This window comes from Nerophis ophidion, linkage group LG12, assembly GCF_033978795.1.
Source record: "Nerophis ophidion isolate RoL-2023_Sa linkage group LG12, RoL_Noph_v1.0, whole genome shotgun sequence".
In the NCBI taxonomy this organism is placed as follows: domain Eukaryota; kingdom Metazoa; phylum Chordata; class Actinopteri; order Syngnathiformes; family Syngnathidae; genus Nerophis; species Nerophis ophidion.
In genome coordinates, this window is record NC_084622.1 from 902,767 (window position 1) to 928,314 (window position 25,548).

At 35.5% G+C, this 25,548-nt stretch overlaps 1 protein-coding gene across 3 annotated transcripts in view; it reads right to left on the minus strand.

The window, feature by feature from the left end:
• LOC133562864 (tumor protein p53-inducible protein 11-like) overlaps nt 1-24,239 on the minus strand; it is a 181,467-nt gene extending 157,228 nt beyond the window's left edge. The window contains exon 1 of one of the 3 annotated variants that reach the window (XM_061916670.1): nt 24,083-24,239. In XM_061916670.1, the coding sequence (XP_061772654.1) occupies nt 24,083-24,231 (149 nt within the window). In that variant the 5' untranslated portion in view covers nt 24,232-24,239. The remainder of the gene's footprint in view (nt 1-24,082) is intronic. The other 2 variants (XM_061916672.1, XM_061916671.1) reach the window with 2 other exon arrangements.
• Between the last annotated feature and the right edge of the window lie 1,309 nt (nt 24,240-25,548).

Genomic DNA, 25,548 nt, shown 5'->3' on the forward strand with positions numbered 1-25,548 from the left:
TGCGTCACACGCCACTATTCGGCCTTGTTCTTAACTCATTCCAATGAAGGCCGAATGTGGCTTTTTTTGCCGTATTCGGCCAAATATATTCGGTTACCGATTAATCGGTGCATCCCTAAAGACAACCTTAGGTGCAGCCCTAATAAGCTGTGAGCACCAACATTAGAATACAGTATTAATAAAACACTCGTGAGAACCCTGCTTTTAGGCTACAACATAAACCTTTCCCACATAGTTGCACATGCATTTTACAGCGTGTATAAAGTAGCATGCTGGGTCATAATATATGTTCTGAATTGAAGTTGCAGGTCTCACTAAAAAGACGTCACCATCTGCTTGGGTACTCAAAAGGCCCGAGGGACTGCTTAAAGCTGGACGAGTATGTGCCGCTGCGTGTCTTGTCACTAAAAACACAACACATAACTCAGCATCCACATATGCTGGTGCAGAGCTCTTTACTGATTATTTGGGCCTCAGTGCCTGCCGCCTTCTGGGATGTACACGTTAAATAAGACCCTTGAAGCGTTACAAATACGCTAAATGCAATAAAAAAATAAAATAACTGGTAATTGTTGATTTTCCTGAACGTTGTATGACATCATGCCGACAGCCATCAAACTGCGTAATGCATATGTTCCTTTATGACTGTATATAATGCATAATAGACTGTATGTTATTCACATGTGAACAATGCTGTATCAAGGGCGTAGAATTGGGTAGGGACGCTAGGGACACGTCCCTACCCAATATCCAGCCGCTACTGTGTAGTCACTATCAATACAAGCGCTGCCCGTAATGTTTAGTCCATGATTATGGCACAGAAGGGGTTAAATGTCGGTCTCTGCTAGAAGTCCCGCCTCTAAGCTAAATATCGCTCCCTGATTGGTTGCCGCTTTCATGCTAACTTACGTGTGATTGGCTGTCCCCGCTGTCACTCCTTCTGCTTGTAAAAGCTAGCCTACATGCTAGTTGCTAGCGAGCGGACGAGAGGCAGTGCAACTCGGTGTAAGTTGTAAGTTCTAACTTGTAAGTAAGTGTAAGTTGTAAGTGTAAGTTGTAAGTAAGTGTAAGTAAGTGTAAGTTGTAAGTAAGTGTAAGTTGTAAGTAAGTGTAAGTTGTAAGTTCTAACTTGTAAGTAAGTGTAAGTTGTAAGTTCTAACTTGTAAGTAAGTGTAAGTTGTAAGTAAGTGTAAGTTGTAAGTTCTAACTTGTAAGTAAGTGTAAGTTGTAAGTTCTAACTTGTAAGTAAGTGTAAGTTGTAAGTGTAAGTTGTAAGTAAGTGTAAGTTGTAAGTTCTAACTTGTAAGTAAGTGTAAGTTGTAAGTGTAAGTTGTAAGTAAGTGTAAGTTGTAAGTAAGTGTAAGTTGTAAGTAAGTGTAAGTTGTAAGTTCTAACTTGTAAGTAAGTGTAAGTTGTAAGTGTAAGTTGTAAGTAAGTGTAAGTTGTAAGTTCTAACTTGTAAGTAAGTTTAAGTTGTAAGTTCTAACTTGTAAGTAAGTGTAAGTTGTAAGTAAGTGTAAGTTGTAAGTAAGTGTAAGTTGTAAGTTGTAAGTTGTAAGTAAGTGTAAGTTGTAAGTAAGTGTAAGTTGTAAGTTGTAACTTGTAAGTAAGTGTAAGTTGTAAGTAAGTGTAAGTTGTAAGTTCTAACTTGTAAGTAAGTGTAAGTTGTAAGTGTAAGTTGTAAGTAAGTGTAAGTTGTAAGTTCTAACTTGTAAGTAAGTGTAAGTTGTAAGTAAGTGTAAGTTGTAACTTCTAACTTGTAAGTAAGTGTAAGTTGGAAGTTCTAACTTGTAAGTAAGTGTAAGTTGTAAGTGTAAGTTGTAAGTAAGTGTAAGTTGTAAGTTCTAACTTGTAAGTAAGTGTAAGTTGTAAGTAAGTGTAAGTTGTAAGTAAGTGTAAGTTGTAAGTTCTAACTTGTAAGTAAGTGTAAGTTGTAAGTAAGTGTAATTTGTAAGTAAGTGTAAGTTGTAAGTTCTAACTTGTAAGTAAGTGTAAGTTGTAAGTGTAAGTTGTAAGTAAGTGTAAGTTGTAAGTAAGTGTAAGTTGTAAGTTCTAACTTGTAAGTAAGTGTAAGTTGTAAGTGTAAGTTGTAAGTAAGTGTAAGTTGTAAGTGTAAGTTGTAAGTTCTAACTTGTAAGTAAGTGTAAGTTGTAAGTAAGTGTAACTTGTAAGTAAGTGTAAGTTGTAAGTAAATGTAAGTTGTAAGTTCTAACTTGTAAGTAAGTGTAAGATGTAAGTGTAAGTTGTAAGTAAGTGTAAGTTGTAAGTTCTAACTTGTAAGTAAGTGTAAGTTGTAAGTGTAAGTTGTAAGTAAGTGTAAGTTGTAAGTGTAAGTTGTAAGTTCTAAGTTGTAAGTAAGTGTAAGTTGTAAGTAAGTGTAAGTTGTAAGTTCTAACTTGTAAGTAAGTGTAAGTTGTAAGTAAGTGTAAGTTGTAAGTTCTAACTTGTAAGTAAGTGTAAGTTGTAAGTAAGTGTAAGTTGTAAGTAAGTGTAAGTTGTAAGTTCTAACTTGTAAGTAAGTGTAAGTTGTAAGTAAGTGTAAGTTGTAAGTAAGTGTAAGTTGTAAGTTCTAACTTGTAAGTAAGTGTAAGTTGTAAGTAAGTGTAAGTTGTAAGTTCTAACTTGTAAGTAAGTGTAAGTTGTAAGTGTAAGTTGTAAGTAAGTGTAAGTTGTAAGTAAGTGTAAGTTGTAAGTTCTAACTTGTAAGTAAGTGTAAGTTGTAAGTGTAAGTTGTAAGTAAGTGTAAGTTGTAAGTGTAAGTTGTAAGTTCTAACTTGTAAGTAAGTGTAAGTTGTAAGTAAGTGTAACTTGTAAGTAAGTGTAAGTTGTAAGTAAATGTAAGTTGTAAGTTCTAACTTGTAAGTAAGTGTAAGTTGTAAGTGTAAGTTGTAAGTAAGTGTAAGTTGTAAGTAAGTGTAAGTTGTAAGTTGTAACTTGTAAGTAAGTGTAAGTTGTAAGTGTAAGTTGTAAGTAAGTGTAAGTTGTAAGTGTAAGTTGTAAGTTCTAACTTGTAAGTAAGTGTAAGTTGTAAATAAGTGTAAGTTGTAAGTTCTAACTTGTAAGTAAGTGTAAGTTGTAAGTAAGTGTAAGTTGTAAGTTCTAACTTGTAAGTAAGTGTAAGTTGTAAGTAAGTGTAAGTTCTAACTTGTAAGTAAGTGTAAGTTGTAAGTAAGTGTAAGTTCTAACTTGTAAGTAAGTGTAAGTTGTAAGTAAGTGTAAGTTGTAAGTTCTAACTTGTAAGTAAGTGTAAGTTGTAAGTGTAAGTTGTAAGTAAGTGTAAGTTGTAAGTGTAAGTTGTAAGTTCTAACTTGTAAGTAAGTGTAAGTTGTAAGTAAGTGTAAGTTGTAAGTAAGTGTAAGTTGTAAGTTCTAACTTGTAAGTAAGTGTAAGTTGTAAGTAAGTGTAAGTTGTAAGTGTAAGTTGTAAGTAAGTGTAAGTTGTAAGTGTAAGTTGTAACTTCTAACTTGTAAGTAAGTGTAAGTTGGAAGTTCTAACTTGTAAGTAAGTGTAAGTTGTAAGTGTAAGTTGTAAGTAAGTGTAAGTTGTAAGTGTAAGTTGTAAGTTCTAACTTGTAAGTGTAAGTTGTAAGTAAATGTAAGTTGTAAGTAAGTGTAAGTTGTAAGTTCTAACTTGTAAGTAAGTGTAAGTTGTAAGTAAGTGTAAGTTGTAAGTGTAAGTTGTAAGTGTAAGTTGTAAGTAAGTGTAAGTTGTAAGTGTAAGTTGTAAGTTCTAACTTGTAAGTGTAAGTTGTAAGTGTAAGTTGTAAGTAAGTGTAAGTTGTAAGTAAGTGTAAGTTAGTGTAAGTTGTAAGTTCTAACTTGTAAGTAAGTGTAAGTTGTAAGTAAGTGTAAGTTGTAAGTTGTAAGTAAGTGTAAGTTCTAACTTGTAAGTAAGTGTAAGTTGTAAGTAAGTGTAAGTTGTAAGTAAGTGTAGGTTGTAAGTAAGTGTAAGTTGTAAGTTCTAACTTGTAAGTAAGTGTAAGTTGTAAGTTGTAAGTAAGTGTAAGTTCTAACTTGTAAGTGTAAGTTGTAAGTAAGTGTAAGTTGTAAGTTGTAAGTAAGTGTAAGTTCTAACTTGTAAGTAAGTGTAAGTTGTAAGTAAGTGTAAGTTGTAAGTAAGTGTAGGTTGTAAGTAAGTGTAAGTTGTAAGTTCTAACTTGTAAGTAAGTGTAAGTTGTAAGTAAGTGTAAGTTGTAAGTTCTAACTTGTAAGTAAGTGTAAGTTGTAAGTAAGTGTAAGTTGTCAACATGTTCGGCATTTGTTGTTCCTGGCACACGGTAGCTAGATGGATTTTAATATCAGTGCTGTGATTTACATTGTGTTTGTGTCTGTTTACGTGCGTGTGTGCTGAAGGTTTTGAAGGATGTCAATGAAAAGAAAACTTGGATATAAGAGACTTCTTTAGGAGTCAAACTGTAAGTTACTTCAAGGGTGTATAGAGGCTCAACAATATTGAATAATTCAACAATATATCACTCCAGTCACGCCCCTTAGAGTGCTATAATGAGCATATATTGCTTTTATAAAACGGTTACAAATAAAGGCATTATGAAATAGGAATACTCAATCAATTTAATGTAGTTTTATTCAACCAGAAATACATATTATCCAATAAAATAGCCTCACTGTGGAAAAAATAGTCCCATCTATCCAGACGTTAGCTCCAAATTAGCACTGCATCTCGTCTTTTCCTCCACTTTTTTCCAGGTGAAAGTCAATGCTCAGTCCCCTTTACCATTGTTAACCCTCCCCGGAGGTGAAAGTTGACCTTAAACATGTGAATTCAACTACTTTAGTCCGTTTTTTAACATCGTAAAAACATCAGCTGTCTTTTACTACGGGCTGCAACAGTCCGTTGTCATGGATACATGACAACAACTTCCATTCATAGCAATCATGCGTGCCTGAGGCGGAGTGATAGCCTACTGTGATAAGGCTTTAGAATATTTAAACCACGGTTGACAGCCAATCAGATCGCCGGATTTCACCTTTCCGTTTTATTTTTTGAAATTATTTTTTAGTTTCATGTAACATATTTACAGTACAAAAGCAGCAATAGAAAGAAGTAGATGAAGAGAAAAATTGTGAGTGATTTAAACACAAGTTGGGGAAAAGATGATTACAGTTCATTTATGTTTATTTCCAATGTTGTATTGCATGAATGTATTTCTGATGTTGTTGATGGACAGTAGGCTATGTTGATTGACAGTATGATGCACAGTTGCACAACAGCCCTACACTAAAGTTAAAGATGAGAACTCTTCCAAGTTGTCTCTTTTGCTTTCATTTTAGTTACTTTACCCTATAACAGGGGTCGGGAACCTTTTTTGGCAGAGAGAGCCGAGAAGCCAAATATTTTTAAATGTATTTCCGTAAGAGCCATATAATATTTTTTTCAACACTGAACACAACTCAACGCGTGCATTTTCAAGTAAGACCAACATTTCCAAAGTATAATAGGTCTCTTATTCTTTGGAATAACATTGTTATTCTGAAGCTAACTGTAGAGGGGGCGTGGCCTGCGGGCCTGCAGCGAAGCGGGGTGTTTCCAGGGCCGAACTCGAAATCAGCGACAGGTGCGTAGATGGCCCAGCTGGGCCTAGTTTTCTAATCACCTGTCGCTCTGTTTATAAGCAGCAGCCAGGAGAGAGCAAGAACGAAAAAGAAAATCAACAATTGCTGGAAAGCAACTCAGAGACTTATTGAAAAATAAAAAAATATTGTAACCTTGGAACAGGCTCTCATGTCAGTGCTTGGTGGTCTGAAGAACCCCCAGGAGGGCAAGCCCCACACGAACCAATAATAAATAAATTACTTCTTACCATTAACGCAACTTCTTGAACATAAAAATGCATGAGAATGTTTTATATTTTGAACGTTATTTTTGATTACAAGTGGAATTATTCATTATTTATCGTGCTGAGCAATGTCAGCTCAGATTTATCCGAGAGCCGGATGCGGTCATCAAAAGAGCCACATCTGGCTCGCGAGCCATAGGTTCCCTAACCCTGCCCTATAACATCTGCATGACGTGAAATTATGATTGCTAATGTAAAAAAAAAAAAAAAAAAAAAAAAAGTTAACTTTCAGAGTGCTGCCTTGGAGCACTTTTGTGTCCCCACCAATCTCAAAATCAAACCTACTCCCTTGTGCTCTATAATAGACTGTATTTATATTATTCACATGTGAATAATGCTGTATAATAGACTGTATTTATATTATTCACATGTGAATAATGCTGTATAATAGACTGTATTTATATTATTCACATGTGAATAATGCTGTATAATAGACTGTATTTATATTATTCACATGTGAATAATGCTGTATAATAGACTGTATTTATATTATTCACATGTGAATAAAACTGTATAATAGACTGTCTTTATATTATTCACATGTGAATAACGCTGTATAATAGACTGTATTTATATTATTCACATGTGAATAAAACTGTATAATAGACTGTCTTTATATTATTCACATGTGAATAACGCTGTATAATAGACTGTATTTATATTATTCACATGTGAATAATGCTGTATAATAGACTGTATTTATATTATTCACATGTGAATAATGCTGTATAATAGACTGTATTTATATCATTCACATGTGAATAACGCTGTATAATAGACTGTATTTATATTATTCACATGTAAATAACGCTGTATAATAGACTGTATTTATATTATTCGCATGTGAATAATGCTGTATAATAGACTGTCTTTATATCATTCACATGTGAATAATGCTGTATAATAGACTGTATTTATATTATTCACATGTGAATAATGCTGTATAATAGACTGTATTTATATTATTCACATGTGAATAAAACTGTATAATAGACTGTCTTTATATTATTCACATGTGAATAACGCTGTATAATAGACTGTATTTATATTATTCACATGTGAATAATGCTGTATAATAGACTGTATTTATATTATTCACATGTGAATAATGCTGTATAATAGACTGTATTTATATCATTCACATGTGAATAACGCTGTATAATAGACTGTATTTATATTATTCACATGTAAATAACGCTGTATAATAGACTGTATTTATATTATTCGCATGTGAATAATGCTGTATAATAGACTGTATATTATTCACATGTGAATAACGCTGTATAATAGACTGTATTTATATTATTCACATGTGAATAATGCTGTATAATAGACTGTATTTATATTATTCACATGTGAATAATGCTGTATAATAGACTGTATTTATATCATTCACATGAAAATAACGCTGTATAATAGACTGTATTTATATTATTCACATGTGAATAACGCTGTATAATAGACTGTATTTATATTATTCACATGTGAATAACGCTGTATAATAGACTGTATTTATATTATTCACATGTGAATAATGCTGTATAATAGACTGTATTTATATTATTCACATGTGAATAACGCTGTATAATAGACTGTATTTATATTATTCACATGTGAATAACGCTGTATAATAGACTGTATTTATATTATTCACATGTAAATAACGCTGTATAATAGACTGTATTTATATTATTCGCATGTGAATAATGCTGTATAATAGACTGTATATTATTCACATGTGAATAACGCTGTATAATAGACTGTATTTATATTATTCAACATGTGAATAATGCTTTATAATAGACTGTATTTATATTATTCACATGTGAATAATGCTGTATAATAGACTGTATTTATATTATTCACATGTGAATAATGCTGTATAATAGACTGTATTTATATTATTCACATGTGAATAATGCTGTATAATAGACTGTATTTATATTGTTCACGTGAATAATGCTGTATAATAGACTGTATTTATATTATTCGCATGTGAATAATGCTGTATAATAGACTGTATTAATTTTATTCACATGTGAATAATGCTGTATAATAGACCGTATTTATATTATTCACATGTGAATAATGCTGTATAATAGACTGTATTTATATTATTCACATGTGAATAATGCTGTATAATAGACTGTATTTATATTGTTCACGTGAATAATGCTGTATAATAGACTGTATTTATATTATTCGCATGTGAATAATGCTGTATAATAGACTGTATTAATTTTATTCACATGTGAATAATGCTGTATAATAGACTGTATTTATATTATTCACATGTGAATAATGCTGTATAATAGACTGTATTTATATTATTCACATGTGAATAATGCTGTATAATAGACTGTATTTATATTATTCACATGTGAATAATGCTGTATAATAGACTGTATTTATATTATTCACATGTGAATAATGCTGTATAATAGACTGTATTTATATCATTCACATGTGAATAACGCTGTATAATAGACTGTATTTACAGTATATTATTCACATGTGAATAATGCTGTATAATAGACTGTATTTATATTATTCACATGTGAATAATGCTGTATAATAGACTGTATTTATATTATTCACGTGAATAATGCTGTATAATAGACTGTATTTATATTATTCGCATGTGAATAATGCTGTATAATAGACTGTATTTATATTATTCACAGGTGAATAATGCTGCAGAATGTATTTATATTATTCATATGTGAATAATGCTGTATAATAGACTGTATTAATTTTATTCACATGTGAATAATGCTGTATAATAGACTGTACTTATATTATTCACATGTGAAAAATGCCGTATAATAGACTGTATTTATATTATTCACATGTGAATAATGCTGTATAATAGACTGTATTTATATTATTCACATGTGAATAATGCTGTATAATAGACTGTATTTATATTACTCACGTGAATAATGCTGTATAATAGACTGTATTTATATTATTCGCATGTGAATAATGCTGTATAATAGACTGTATTTATATTATTCACATGTAAATAACGCTGTATAATACACTGTATTTATATTATTCGCATGTGAATAATTCTGTATAATAGACTGTATATTATTCACATGTGAATAACGCTGTATAATAGACTGTATTTATATTATTCACATGTGAATAATGCTGTATAATAGACTGTATTTATATTATTCACATGTGAATAATGCTGTATAATAGACTGTATTTATATCATTCACATGTGAATAACGCTGTATAATAGACTGTATTTATATTATTCACATGTGAATAACGCTGTATAATAGACTGTATTTATATTATTCACATGTGAATAACGCTGTATAATAGACTGTATTTATATTATTCACATGTGAATAATGCTGTATAATAGACTGTATTTATATCATTCACATGTGAATAACGCTGTATAATAGACTGTATTTATATTATTCACATGTGAATAATGCTGTATAATAGACTGTATTTATATTATTCACATGTGAATAATGCTGTATAATAGACTGTATTTATATCATTCACATGTGAATAACGCTGTATAATAGACTGTATTTATATTATTCACATGTGAATAATGCTGTATAATAGACTGTATTTATATTATTTACATGTGAATAATGCTGTATAATAGACTGTATTTATATTATTCACGTGAATAATGCTGTATAATAGACTGTATTTATATTATTCGCAAGTGAATAATGCTGTATAATAGACTGTATTTATATTATTCACAGGTGAATAATGCTGCAGAATGTATTTATATTATTCATATGTGAATAATGCTGTATAATAGACTGTATTGATTTTATTCACATGTGAATAATGCTGTATAGTAGACTGTACTTATATTATTCACATGAGAAAAATGCCATATAATAGACTGTATTTATATTATTCACATGTGAATAATGCTGTATAATAGACTGTATTTATATTATTCACGTGAATAATGCTGTATAATAGACTGTATTTATATTATTCGCAAGTGAATAATGCTGTATAATAGACTGTATTTATATTATTCACAGGTGAATAATGCTGCAGAATGTATTTATATTATTCATATGTGAATAATGCTGTATAATAGACTGTATTAATTTTATTCACATGTGAATAATGCTGTATAGTAGACTGTACTTATATTATTCACATGAGAAAAATGCCATATAATAGACTGTATTTATATTATTCACATGTGAATAATGCTGTATAATAGACTGTATTTATATTATTCACGTGAATAATGCTGTATAATAGACTGTATTTATATTATTCGCATGTGAATAATGCTGTATAATAGACTGTATTAATTTTATTCAAATGTGAATAATGCTGTATAATAGACTGTACTTATATTATTCACATGTGAAAAATGCCGTATAATAGACTGTATTTATATTATTCACATGTAAAAAAAATACCTAAGTGTTTATTGTTTATTGTGAGCGAATTGTGTTGCTGAATTTCCCCCAGGGATCAATAAAGTACTTTCTATTCTATTCCATAACAAATGCCTCCGAGAGGCTGTAAGCAACATAGGGATATAAAACCAATGCGAACTGACAAGTATTAACGAGGCAACAGCAGGACAATGTAGGCACATTATTGCTTTTCTCTTCATCTAGCCTTGCATCTTCTTGCTTAAAGTGTTTGGATAACAAAAGTGATCTCCTTCCAGAGTGAAACTCTTACATTTAACCTCTTAATGTATAAATGCTTTGATCTCAGCTGTGTGTACATGAGGGTTGTTAGTAATATGTAGTGCTGAACAAAGATCGTCATTGGAGAAGCACTTAGGACGTCTGGAAAAGCGCAATATAAATCCAATCCGCCATTATTATATAATAGAAAAAAGTCTAACAAGAGGTCAACGTCAGGACAGCTGTGAACTATTTTTAAAGCAAGCTATGTTAAATAGTAGGGATGCACCGATTAATCGGTAACCGAATATATTCGGCCGAATATGGCAAAAAAAGCCACATTCGGCCTTCGGTGGAATGAGTTAAAAAAAATGCCGAATAGTGGCGTGTGACGCAATTTTTTGACGCGGTGACGCAATCAACCAACGTGCAGTGACGTTGGGATATGTTGTGTACCTGTATAAGTGTATGAGGTTACAAGCACACACTTATTGAGATTTAGTGGGGCCTCTGTTTACATTATTAGCCTGTTGTGTAGGCTACCTGTATAAGTGTATGAGGTTACAAGCACACACTTATTGAGATTTAGTGGGGCCTCTGTTTACATTATTAGCCTGTTGTGTAGGCTACCTGTATAAGTGTATGAGGTTACAAGCACACACTTATTGAGATTTACTTGAGCCTTCTGTTTACATTATTAGCATATCTACTGTGGCTAAGCAGACTTTTGCCAAAAGGACAATAATTCATTTGTTGTGGGTTTATCCACTTTAATGCACTTTATTTTTTTTTGGAATGCATATTTTGTTTGAAGGCCTAATATAAATGAAAAACTTTGTGCTTTTTTTGAAAAGCAAAGGCTACTGGAATATTAAAAAAGTGTCAGTATTCAATAAAAAATTACTTCATTTGAAAAACATGTCTAAATATTTATTCTAGGCTATTTATGCAATATTTAAAAAATTGGGAAAAACTGCATTCATTATTCGGTATTCGGCTTCGGCCCCACATTTTCATTTCGGTGCATCTCTATTAAATAGTGTAACACTATACTGGTGCCAATTGGAAACATAAAATCACACATAAGGGTTAGGGTTGACCCTAACCCAAACCTATGACAGAACTGGGCAAATATTTTGACTTGGGGGCCACATTGAGAGACAAATGTGCCTTGGGGGCCAATGTGTGTTGAAATGATATATATACATATTTAGCTGTAGAAAGCTGCTGTACAGAATGTGTTTCAGTCCCTTTTTTTCCAGGAACATTAATACCAAGAGTCACAATGTCCGAACTTATGCAGGATTTCCCACACATTCATTTATTTGTGGACACCCGCCAGGAAAGAATTATGGCCGCCACAAATAAAAATTTAAAAAATTAAAAAATTAAAAAAAATAATATATACGGCTTTTGACTCGCTCGACCGCTCATAAAAGCAGTGGGACTCTGTCTGTGAATGGAGCTTGTAGTTACATATTATATAAATATGTAAGTATTATATAAATATGTACATAAAGTGTTGTAATTATATTCCAACTCCACGTTCTTCTTGGTCATGTGGGAAACACTGTTATGACAGGCCAACTCCAAAAAACCGAATGGAATTTTACAGTTTTTTTACTGAATGGGACACCCAAAATGTACATGAAAATTAAGAAAGTGAGATTTACAATATTAACTATGAACGATAATACAGTGAATATTAACAACATATGAACATCACTCCTCTTTTACAAACCCCGTTTCCATATGAGTTGGGAAATTGTGTTGGATGTAAATATAAACAGAATACAATGATTTGCAAATCCTTTTCAAGCCATATTCAGTTGAATATGCTACAAAGACAACATATTTGATGTTCAAACTCATAAACTTTATTTTTTTTTGTAAATAATCATTAACTTCAGAATTTGATGCCAGCAACACGTGACAAAGAAGTTGGGAAAGGTGGCAATAAATACTGATAAAGTAGAGGAATGCTCATCAAACACTTATTTGGAACATCCCACAGGTGTGTAGGCTAATTGGGAACAGGTGGGTGCCATGATTGGCTATAAAAGCAGCTTGCATGAAATGTTAAGTAATTCACAAACAAGGATGGGGTGAGGGTCACCACTTTGTAAGCAAATTGTCAAACAGTTTTAGAACAACATTTTTCAACGAGCTACTGCAAGGAATTTAGGGATTTTACCATCTACGGTCCGTAAAATCATCAAAAGGTTCAGAGAATCTGGAGACATCACTGCACGTAAGCGATGATATTACGGACTTTTGATCCCTCAAGCGGGACTGCATCAAAAACCGACATCAGTGTGTAAAGGATATCATCACATGGGCTCAGGAACACTTCATAAACCCACTGTCAGTAACTACAGTTGGTCGCTACATCTGTAAGTGCAAGTTAAAACTCTACTATGCAAAGCAAAAGCCATTTATCAACAACATCCAGAAACACCGCCAGCTTCTCTGGGCCCGAGCTCATCTAAGATGGACTGATGCAAAGTGGAAAAGTGTTCTGTGGTCTGACGAGTCCACATTTCAAATCATATTTGGAAAAAGAGGACGTGGTGTCCTCCAAAACAAAGAGGAAAATAACCATCCGGATTGTTATAGCCGCAAAGTGTAAAAGCCAGCATGTGTGATGGTATGGGGGTGTATTAGTGCCCAAGGCATGGGTAACTTCCACATCTGTGAAGGCACCATTAATGCTGAATGGTACATACAGGTCTTGGAGTAACATATGTTGTCATCCAAGCAACGTTATCATGGACGCCCCTGCTTATTTCAGCAAGAGAAGTTTTACAACAGCGTGGCTTTGTAAAAAAAAAGAAAAAAAAGAGGGTGGGTACTTTCCTGTCCCGCCTGCAGTCCAGACCTGTCTCCCATGGAAAATGTGTGATGCATTATGAAGCGTAAAATACGACAGCGGAGACCCCGGACTGTTGAAGGACTGAAGCTCTACATAAAACAAGAATGGGAAAGAATTCCACTTTCAAAGCTTCAACAATTAGTTTCCTCAGTTCCCAAACGTTTATTGAGTGCTGTTAAAAGAAAAGGTGATGTAACACAGTGGTGAACATGCCCTTTCCCAACTACTTCAGCACGTGTTGCAGCCATGAAATTCTAAGTTAATTATTATTTGCAAAAAAATAAAACATAAAGTTTATGAGTTTGAACATCAAATATGTTGTCTTTGTAGCATATTCAACTGAATCTGGGTTGAAAATGATTTGCAAATCATTGTATTCTGTTTATATTTACATCTAACACAATTTCCAAACTCATATGGAAACGGGGTTTGTACTTAGTATCTCAGGTAACTAGGACTGTTTTGTTTTTACTTTGTGGAAAAATATCGAGACATATATCCTATATCGCCATTCAGCAAATGGAGCGGAAAACACAACAAAAAAACTTTAGGCTTCTTCACGCGACGAAGCCGGCCTACTTCACCACAGTCTGTAGTCTATTGCCCTTCCCCCCAGGCTGTGGTGGCAGCGATGAGGTGGAGACCTGTTACACCGATCCTTACACCTACCCACCCCCTTCTGTCCGCCGGAGAGACACCACCTTAACACATTTTCTGTGGGAAACACTGCATGTACATAGTGTCATGTACTTAGTGTATGTAAATCACCTGACATGTATACTGTGTATATGTACATAATTTATAAAACATTTTCACATTTTTTTTTTGTACACATGTTACAGGTTATATACATTTAATTATTGAATGTGATGAATATTTAATGGACCACAATGGAAACAAGCCATTTGGCTTTTTGTGCCATCTCTTTGCTTTTTTAAAGCATTACATGGACTCAATTAGATAAGATGTCAATAAACTTATCAGTCAATCAATCAATGTAGACCACAAGGAAGGGTTTTAAATAGAGATGTTCGATAATGGCTTTTTTGCCAATATCTAATATTCCGATACACTTAATTACCGATTCCGATATCAACCGATACCGATACATACAGTGGTGGAATGAACACATTATTATGCCTCATTTTGTTGTGATGCCACGCTGGATGCATTAAACAATGTAACAAGGTTTTCCAAAATAAATCAACTCAAGTTATGGAAAAAAATGCCAACATGGTACTGCCATATTTATTATTGAAGTCACAAAGTGCATTATTTTTTTTAACATGCCTCAAAACAGCAGCTTGGAATTTGGGACATGCTCTCCCTGAGAGAGCATGAGGAGGTTGAGGTGGGTGGGGGTAGTGGGGGGTGAATATTGTAGCTTTCCGGGAGAGTTAGTGCTGCAAGGGGTTCTGGGTATTTGTTCTGTTATGTTTATGTTGTGTTGCGGATGTTCTCCCGAAATGTGTTTGTCATTTTTGTTTGGTGTGGGTTCACAGTGTAGCGCATATTTGTAACAGTGTTAAAGTTTTTTATACGGCCACCCTCAGTGTGACCTGTATGGCTGTTGACCAAGTATGCCTTATATTCACTTGTGTGTGTGAAAAGCCATAGATATTATGTGATTGGGCCAGCATGCAAAGGCAGTGCCTTTAAGGTTTATTGGCGCTCTGTACTTCTCCCTACGTCCGTGTACCACTCTGTACAGCGGCGTCTTAAAAAGTCGTAAATTTTACTTTTTGAAACAGATACCGATCATATCCGATATTACATTTTAAAGCATTTATCGACCGGTAATATCGCCAGTCCCATATTATCGGACATCATTAGTTTTAAATGTACAAACCCTGTTTCCATATGAGTTGGGAAATTGTGTTAGATGTAAATATAAACAGAATACAATGATTTGCAAATCCTTTTCAAGCCATATTCAGTTGAATATGCTACAAAGACAACATATTTGATGTTCAAACTCTTTATTTTTTTTTTGCAAATGATAATTAACTTAGAATTTCATGGCTGCAACACGTGCCAAAGTAGTTGGGAAAGGGCATGTTCACCACTGTGTTACATCACCTTTTCTTTTAACAACACTCAATAAATGTTTGGGAACTGAGGAAACTAATTGTTGAAGCTTTGAAAGTGGAATTCTTTCCCATTCTTGTTTTAAGTAGAGCTTCAGTCCTTCAACAGTCCGGGGTCTCCGCTGTCCTATTTTACGCTTCATAATGCGCCACACATTTTCCATGGGAGACAGGTCTGGACTGCAGGCGGGACAGGAAAGTACCCGAACTCTTTTACTACGAAACCACGCTGTTGTCACACGTGGCTTGTCATTGTCTTGCTGAAATAAGCAGGGGCGTCCATGATAACGTTGCTTGGATGACAACATAAGTTGTTCCAAAACTTGTATGGACCATTCAGCATTAATGGTGCCTTCACAGATGTCTAAGTTACCCATGCCTTGGGCACTAATGCACCCCCATACCATCACACATGCTGGCTTTTACACTTGGCACCTATAACAATCCGGATAGTTATTTTCCTCTTTGATCCGGAAGACACCATTTTCCACAGTTTCCAAATATAATTTTAAATGTGGACTCGTCAGACCACAGAACACTTTTCCACTTTGCATCAGTCCATCTTAGATGAGCTCGGGCCCAGAGAAGCTGGCGGTGTTTCTGGATGTTGTTGATAAATGGCTTTTGCTTTGCATAGTAGAGTTTTAACTTGCACTTACAGATGTAGCGACAAACTGTAGTTACTGACAGTGGGTTTATGAAGTGTTCCTGAGTCCATGTGGTGATATCCTTTACACACTGATGTCGGTTTTTGTTGCAGTACCGCCCAAGGGATCAAAGGTCCGTAATATCATCGCTTACGTGCAGTAATTTTTTTCCAGATTCTCCGAACCTTGTGATGATTTTACGGACCGTAGATGGTAAAATCCCTAAATTCCTTGCAATAGCTGGTTGAGAAATGTTGTTCTAAAACTGTTCGACAATTTGCTTACAAAGTGGTGACCCTCGCCCCATCCTTGTTTGTGAATTACTTAGCATTTCATGGAAGCTGCTTTTATAGCCAATCATGGCACCCACCTGTTCCCAATTAGCCTGCACACCTGTGGGATGTTCCAAATAAGTGTTTGATGAGCACTCCTCAACTTTATCAGTATTTATTGCCACCTTTCCCGACTTCTTTGTCACATGTTGCTGGCATCAAATTTTAAAGTTAATGATTATTTGCAGAAAAAAAATTTTTTTATGAGTTTGAACATCAAATATGTTGTCTTTGTAGCATATTCAACTGAATATGAGTTGAAAATTATTTGCAAATCATTGTATTCTGTTTATATTTACATCTAACACAATTTCCCAACTTATATGGAAACGGGGTTTGTAGAAAAAAAACAATCCAACCCTTTAAGACATCGAAAGCCAACATGCTGTTCTTCCCGTATGTTCACTGCTGGCTTGCCAGCATCTTGAGTTTCAGGTTTGTTGTGTGTTGATTTGCCTCAAGCGTCACATGTACAAGACATCAATAAACATCCACGGACAGACAGGAAATAATATTCTGCCTGTGCTTCCAGAAACAAAACAGTCAGGAGTTTATATTTCCTGGGATGTCTTCTGTAGACAATAAAGCATGATGCTGCCTTGCTGAGGACAAGTCATGACACATCTGAAGTGCAGCAGTGCATCATGCATACTGTATCTATATCTCATACTGCAGCTGCATGTGCCAAGAAATAAGATAGAAACAGCAACTAATGTCTATTGTTCTGCCACAGAGTTAATTTGGAAATATTTGAATGAAGTGCTTACCGGGTGTCCAAATTATTAGGGTCCGCCCTGCTTATGGCAAAGGACTCCACAGGAGTCCTTTGCCATAGGCAAGGACCCTATTGTTCCTGCTGCGTTTTATTCTTTCTTTCTTTCTTTCTTCCGCACCGTCGCGCCCCAATTTCACCCTCTTAACATATTTCAAAACTCACCAAATTTGACACACACGTCGGTCTTTCATGCCTTCCCAACATATTAGGCAGCCGAATCATAAAAATCAAAATTGCGCAATAGCGCCCCCTAGGAAAAAAAAAAAAGAGACTGCTTGTAACTTCCGTTAGGAATGTCGTAGAGACATGAAACAAAAACCTCTATGTAGGTCTGACTTCGACCTAAATTTCATAATTGTATCTTCTGGGGCAAAAATTTACGGACATTTTGCAAAAACCCATTCAAAGCAAAATTTTCACAAAAAATGCAATTTTTGCCTCTTTGAGCTGTAATTTGAGCCCCTTAAAATGCTTCAAAACTCACCAAACTTGGCAGACACATCAGGAATGGCAGAAATTGGGATCTAATGAAAATTTTTTTTTTTAAAAACTCAAAATTGCGCTCTAGCGCAATTTTTGAGTAAAACACAGAAAAAACTGCTTCTAGGAGGAAAACACAGACAAAACTGCTTGTAACTTCCGGTAGGAATGTCGGAAAGACATGAAACAAAAACTTCTATGTAGGTCTTACTTAGACCTACATTTTAGTAATTGACAGCTAGCAGAAATAATCAACAGGAAGTTGGCAATTATCCCTTCAAAATAAAAGTTTTCGTGAAAACCCGTCACCTTTTTCAAATCGAAACTCCTCCCAGTGCGTTTGTCGTTTCGGCTTCAAACTCGCACAGGAGAGAGATTGAACCCTTTTAAAAAAAGTGGTCGGACAAAATTGTGATAAGTTTTCCGGTTTTGATTTTACGCGCGTTCAAAGAACCCCTGCGCAAATTTTCCTAAAAAATGTCATTTTTGCCTATTTGAGCTGTCATTTGACCCCCTTAAAATGCTTCAAAACTCACCAAACTTGGCACACACATCAGGACTGGCAACAATTGCGAGCTAATGAAAAAACCAAACCCCAAAACTCAAAATTGTGCTCTAGCGCCCCCTAGGAATACAACACAGACAAACTGCTCCTAGGAAGAAAACAAAGACAAAACTGCTTGTAACTTCCGGTAGGAATGTCAGAGAGACATGAAACAAAATTCACTATGTAGGTCTGACCTAGACCTACATTTGAATAGTTAACATACTTTAGCAAAAATCAACAGGAAGCTAGATATTTTCACTTCAATACAACAACTGCATTACTTTCACAATGCATTAAAGAGTGTCAGCAAGGCGCCTTCGACAGTGGGGATCGGGGACAGCAACCCAAGGCGCGCTCGCACCTTCGCACCCTAATTTGACCCCCTTAACATGCTTCAAAACTCACCAAAATTGACACACACATTGGTATGGAGCGGCAGACCAACATATTAAGCAACCAAACCCCAAAAATGAAAATTGCGCGCTAGCGCCCCCTAGTAAGAGACAAAACACAGACTGCTTGTAAATTCTGTTAGGAATGTCGTAGAGACATGAAACAAAGACCTCTATGTTGGTCTGACTAAGATCGGGAATCGGGACACAGCGGCGGCGGCGGCGGCCAACGGCGGACCCGACCAACGCTGCTTGCAGCTTTAATTATTATTATTTTCCATTTAATGCTTACAGTAAATCTCTATATCAACTTGAGGTTGATATAAAGTAAAACAAATAAGGTTTTATGCCTTTTCTGTCAAATACAACTTTGTTTTTTTATAGTAAAACTGAAATATGCAGTATTTAGATCAGGGGTCGGGAACCTTTTTGGCTGAGAGAGCCATGAAAGCCAAAGATTTAAAAATTCCGTGAGAGCCATATCATATTTTTTAACACTGAATACAACTAAATGCATGCATTTTAATTAATAACATTTGTAGAGTACAGTAAGTCTCCTATTATTATGAATAACATTTTTTATTCTAAAGCTAAACAATAATAAATAAAAGACTTATAATCAATAATGTGACTTCTTGAACAGGTGCAGTAGAAAATGGATGAATGGATTAAAATGCATATATTTTGAACATTATTTTTAACACTGTGATTGCCAGCAAAATTATTCATTACTTATCGTGTTAATCAATGTCAGCTCAGATTTATCTGAGAGCCAGAAGCAGTCATCAAAAGAGCCACATCTGGCTCTAGAGCCATAGGTTCCCTACCCCTGATTTAGATAGATAGATAGTACTTTATTGATTCCTTCATTTAGCAATTAAAGCCCTCAAAGATCAATAATGCAGGACACCATTGATTTTAATTATTTAAGATTTTTGAGTAATCACAGTGAAAAGTTTAATAAAATCCTACTAAATATATTTGAGATCCGAAAGGTCCACACTTGTAAAGTTTTTATTAGTTTGTCTTACTTTTAACACTGAAATTTCAAGATCAAATTCAGATACATCTGTCGATTTTAAGTTTAAACTGTTATTTTGTTTGTTTTATGCTCTTTTGTGAAGTGAAGTGAATTATATTTATATAGTGCTTTTCTCTAGTGACCCAAAGCGCTTTACATAGTGAAAGCCAATATCTAAGTTACATTTAAAGCAGTGTGGGTGGCACTGGGAGCAGGTGGGTAAAGTGTCTTGCCCAAGGACACAACGGCAGTGACTAGGATGGCGGAAGCGGGAATCGAACCTGCAACCCTCAAGTTGCTGGCACGGCCACTCTACCAACCGAGCCATACCGCCCCAAAACTTTGATGTTTTTATATGGCAACCACACAACATATGCAATATCTTTTCCACATAAAACATTTTAAAGTGATAATTTTTAAGTAATAATTCATTATAACATGGATTTTTTTGTCCTTTTTTTTGAGCAATGGAAAAAAAAAGAAAATAAAGACAAAAGGAACAAAAAAACTTTCCTACATGGCAGCTTTGTGTCAACATTGCCACTTTTTCTCTTTAGATTTCACCTCATTCCACTTTTTTTTTTTTCTTGCAATAATATCAATTTTGCAATTTTTGCAGAATGTGTGGCGGGCCGGTAAACGATTAGCTGCGGGCCGCACTTTGGACACCCTTGTTGTAGAAATAACTTTAAGTTAGGTCATCAAAACAATACATAACTAGCTAAGGTTAAGCTTTAATTTTATTTCAGGGCGGGGTCTCACAGGATTGCAGTTAGTATGCACAAAAAAAAAGCTAACAAGAAGAAATACACAAAAATTGTACTTAATGTGTTTGCCTGATTGACATTTGACATATATAGTGTTTTTCAACCACTGTGCCGCATCACACTAGTGTGCTGTGACACGCAGTCCGGTGTGCGCGGGAGATTATGTGATTTCACCTAATTGGAATAAAAATATGTTTTGCAAAACAGTAATTATATTCCGCAAATGTGCCGTTGTGGAGTATCTGCACTGTCAAGAGATCAGCAGAGTAACCGTGTAATACTCTTGCATGTCAGGAGGTGGCAGCAGGTAGCTAATTGCATTGTAGATGTTGGGAACATGGTTTGTCGTGATCAAAATATGCAGACAACAGCTTAAACCACAAATAAACAAAAGGCAAGTGCGGCTAAGAAAAGGCATTGAAGCTTAGGGAAGGCTATGCAGAACAAAACTAAAACTGAACTGGCTGCAAAGTAAACAAAAACAGAATGCTGGACGACAGCAAAGACTCACAGCGTGTGGAGCAGCAGAAGGCGTCCACAAAGTACATCCGTACATGACATGGCAATCAATAACAAAATAGGAGCGCAAGACAAGAACTAAAACACTAAACACAAGAAAACACCCAAAAAAACCTCAAAATACGTGACAGGTGCTAATAGTACGCCTACTTTGAGACAAGAGCAATAGTGATGCATGCTTGGTTATGGTTTGAATTCATATCCAACAATTGCGAAAACAACTTTTTACTGTCAATATCGGCTACGGAGTTTAATTTTTCAATGAAAAAAATGTGCCAAGGCTCAGAAAAGGTTGAAAAACACTGTTCTAAACATGGTTTGTCGTGATCACAATATGCAGACGACAGCTTAAACCACAAATAAACCAGAGGCGATTGCCGCTATGAAAAGGCATCGAAGCTTAGGGATGGCTATGCCAAACGAAGCTAAAACTGAACTGGCTGCAAAGTAAACAAAAACAGAATGCTGGACGACAGCAAAGACTTACAGCGTGTGGAGCAGCAGAAGGCGTCCACAAAGTACATCCGTACATGACATGGCAATCAATAACAAAATACGAGCGCAAGACAAGAACTAAAACACTAAACACAAGAAAACACCCAAAAAAACCTCACAATACGTGACAGGTGCTGATAGTACGCCTACTTTGAGACAAGAGCAATAGTGATGCATGCTTGGTTATGGTTTGAATTCATATCCAACAATTGCGAAAACAACTTTTTACTGTCAATATCGGCTACGGAGTTTAATTTTTCAATGAAAAAAATGTGCCAAGGCTCAGAAAAGGTTGAAAAACACTGTTCTAAACATGGTTTGTCGTGATCACAATATGCAAACGACAGCTTAAACTACAAATAAACCAGAGGCGATTGCCGCTATGAAAAGGCATCGAAGCTTAGGGATGGCTATGCCAAACGAAGCTAAAACTGAACTGGCTGCAAAGTAAACAAAAACAGAATGCTGGATGACAGCAAAGACTTACAGCGTGTGGAGCAGCAGAAGGCGTCCACAAAGTACATCCGTACATGACATGGCAATCAATAACAAAATAGGAGCGCAAGACAAGAACTAAAACACTAAACACAAGAAAACACCTAAAAAAACCTCACAATACGTGACAGGTGCTGATAGTACGCCTACTTTGAGACAAGAGCAATAGTGATGCATGCTTGGTTATGGTTTGAATTCATATCCAACAATTGCGAAAACAACTTTTTACCGTCAATATCGGCTATGGAGTTTAATTTTTCAATGAAAAAAATGTGCCAAGGCTCAGAAAAGGTTGAAAAACACTGTTCTAAACATGGTTTGTCGTGATCACAATATGCAGACGACAGCTTAAACCACAAATAAACCAGAGGCGATTGCCGCTATGAAAAGGCATCAAAGCTTAGGGATGGCTATGCTAAACGAAGCTAAAACTGAACTGGCTGCAAAGTAAACAAAAACAGAATGCTGGACGACAGCAAAGACTTACAGCGTGTGGAGCAGCAGAAGGCGTCCACAAAGTACATCCGTACATGACATGGCAATCAATAACAAAATACGAGCGCAAGACAAGAACTAAAACACTAAACACAAGAAAACACCCAAAAAAACCTCACAATACGTGACAGGTGCTGATAGTACGCCTACTTTGAGACAAGAGCTATAGTGATGCATGCTTGGTTATGGTTTGAATTCATATCCAACAATTGCAAGAACAACTTTTTACCGTCAATATCGGCTACAGAGTTTCATTTTTCAATGAAAAAAATGTGCCTAGGCTCAGAAAAGGTTGAAAAACACTGTTCTAAACATGGTTTGTCGTGATCACAATATGCAAACGATAGCTTAAACTACAAATAAACCAGAGGCGATTGCCGCTATGAAAAGGCATTGAAGCTTAGGGATGGCTATGCCAAACGAAGCTAAAACTGAACTGGCTGCAAAGTAAACAAAAACAGAATGCTGGACGACAGCAAAGACTTACAGCGTGTGGAGCAGCAGAAGGCGTCCACAAAGTACATCCGTACATGACATGGCAATCAATAACAAAATAGGAGCGCAAGACAAGAACTAAAACGCTAAACACAAGAAAACACCCAAAAAAACCTCACAATACGTGACAGGTGCTAATAGTACGCCTACTTTGAGACAAGAGCTATAGTGATGCATGCTTGGTTATGGTTTGAATTCATATCCAACAATTGCGAAAACAACTTTTTACTGTCAATATCGGCTACGGAGTTTAATTTTTCAATGAAAAAAATGTGCCAAGGCTCAGAAAAGGTTGAAAAACACTGTTCTAAATATGGTTTGTCGTGATCACAATATGCAAACGACAGCTTAAACCACAAATAAACCAGAGGCGATTGCCGCTATGAAAAGGCATCGAAGCTTAGGGATGGCTATGCCAAACGAAGCTAAAACTGAACTGGCTGCAAAGTAAACAAAAACAGAATGCTGGACGACAGCAAAGACTTACAGCGTGTGGAGCAGCAGAAGGCGTCCACAAAGTACATCCGTACATGACATGGCAATCAATAACAAAATAGGAGCGCAAGATAAGAACTAAAACTCTTTACACAGGAAAACACCCAAAGAAAAACTCACAATAAGTCACGGCATGATGTGACAGTACACCTACTTTGAGACAAGAGCTATACTGATGCATGCTTGGTTATGGTTCTAAACAATACATTACTAGCTAAGGTTAACCTTTAATTTTATTTCAGAGCGGGGTGCAGTTAGTATGCACACAAAAAAAGCTAACTGGAAGAAATACACAAAAAAGTTGTACTTGATGAGTTAGTTTAACTTACAGTTGACATATAAAGTGTAGTGTACATGCATAAAGTGCCTTCGGAGTTATGACCGCATTCCGTTGAAGTCTGCCCACTTCAAAAGTAGCACCTACTTTAACGTGAACCGTAGCAACATATTCGCGGACCTCTTGACCAAAATGCAACATATTTACGTGAAAAAGTCCACGAAGGAATCTCACAAGCTTAAGTGATTCGATCTTATTTTAGCAAGCAGTTACCGTGAGGCGTTCACGGGTTACAAAAACACAACATAAATCACCGTAAAGTACAACTACGGCGGGAAAATATAAAAGAAAGAGGGGCAAAAAAGAAAGTATATTAACTTACAGTTGGAAAGACGATGAGAAGCCAGAGTTCCGTGGAAGGAAAAGAGTATCTCCCTTTAGAACAGACACACAGTGAGGGGAAACATCGCCGCGCTCCGGGCTTTCACTCAACGCCACACCATGCACGAGCTGCCGCTTACCGGGGCTCATGTAAAAGCGCACGACGGGATTTGGATTTACCGTACTAAAGGCAATAATGCCGCCACCACATTTCCGTGTCGCTGCGTGGGCGACTAATGCGTGACAGCCAATCAAAAGACAGGTGTTCAAAAAATCAAAGTACAGAATGTGTACACTGTTTGAATGACTTGTTTAATTAACTATGGAAAAACTAGAGTAGTTAATTATAAAATAATTTAGTAAAAATACAGAAAAGTAGCCACTGTAATGACATACGTGTAGACTGCAATATGATGGCAGTCACACATAATAGATACATGTAGACTGCAATATGATGGCAGTCACACATAAGAGATACATGTAGACTGCAATATGATGGCAGTCACACATGAGAGATACGTGTATACTGCAATATGATGGCAGTCACACATAAGAGATACATGTAGACTGCAATATGATGGCAGTCACACATAAGAGATACATGTAGACTGCAATATGATGGCAGTCACACATAAGAGATACATGTAGACTGCAATATGATGGCAGTCACACATAAGAGATACATGTAGACTGCAATATGATGGCAGTCACACATAAGAGATAAGTGTAGACTGCAGTATGATGGCAGTCACACATAAGAGATAAGTGTAGACTGCAATATGATGGCAGTCACACATAAGAGATATGTGTAGACTGCAATATGATGACAGTCACACATAAAAGATAAGTGTAGACTGCAATATGATGGCAGTCACACATAAGAGATAAGTGTAGACTGCAGTATGATGGCAGTCACACATAAGAGATAAGTGTAGACTGCAATATGATGGCAGTCACACATAAAAGATAAGTGTAGACTGCAATATGATGGCAGTCACACATAAGAGATACGTGTAGACTGCAATATGATGGCAGTCACACATAAGAGATAAGTGTAGACTGCAATATGATGGCAGTCACACATAAGAGATACGTGTAGACTGCAATATGATGGCAGTCACACATAAGAGATAAGTGTAGACTGCAATATGATGGCAGTCACACATAAGAGATATGTGTAGACTGCAATATGATGACAGTCACACATAAAAGATAAGTGTAGACTGCAATATGATGGCAGTCACACATAAGAGATAAGTGTAGACTGCAGTATGATGGCAGTCACACATAAGAGATAAGTGTAGACTGCAATATGATGGCAGTCACACATAAAAGATAAGTGTAGACTGCAATATGATGGCAGTCACACATAAGAGATACGTGTAGACTGCAATATGATGGCAGTCACACATAAGAGATAAGTGTAGACTGCAATATGATGGCAGTCACACATAAGAGATACGTGTA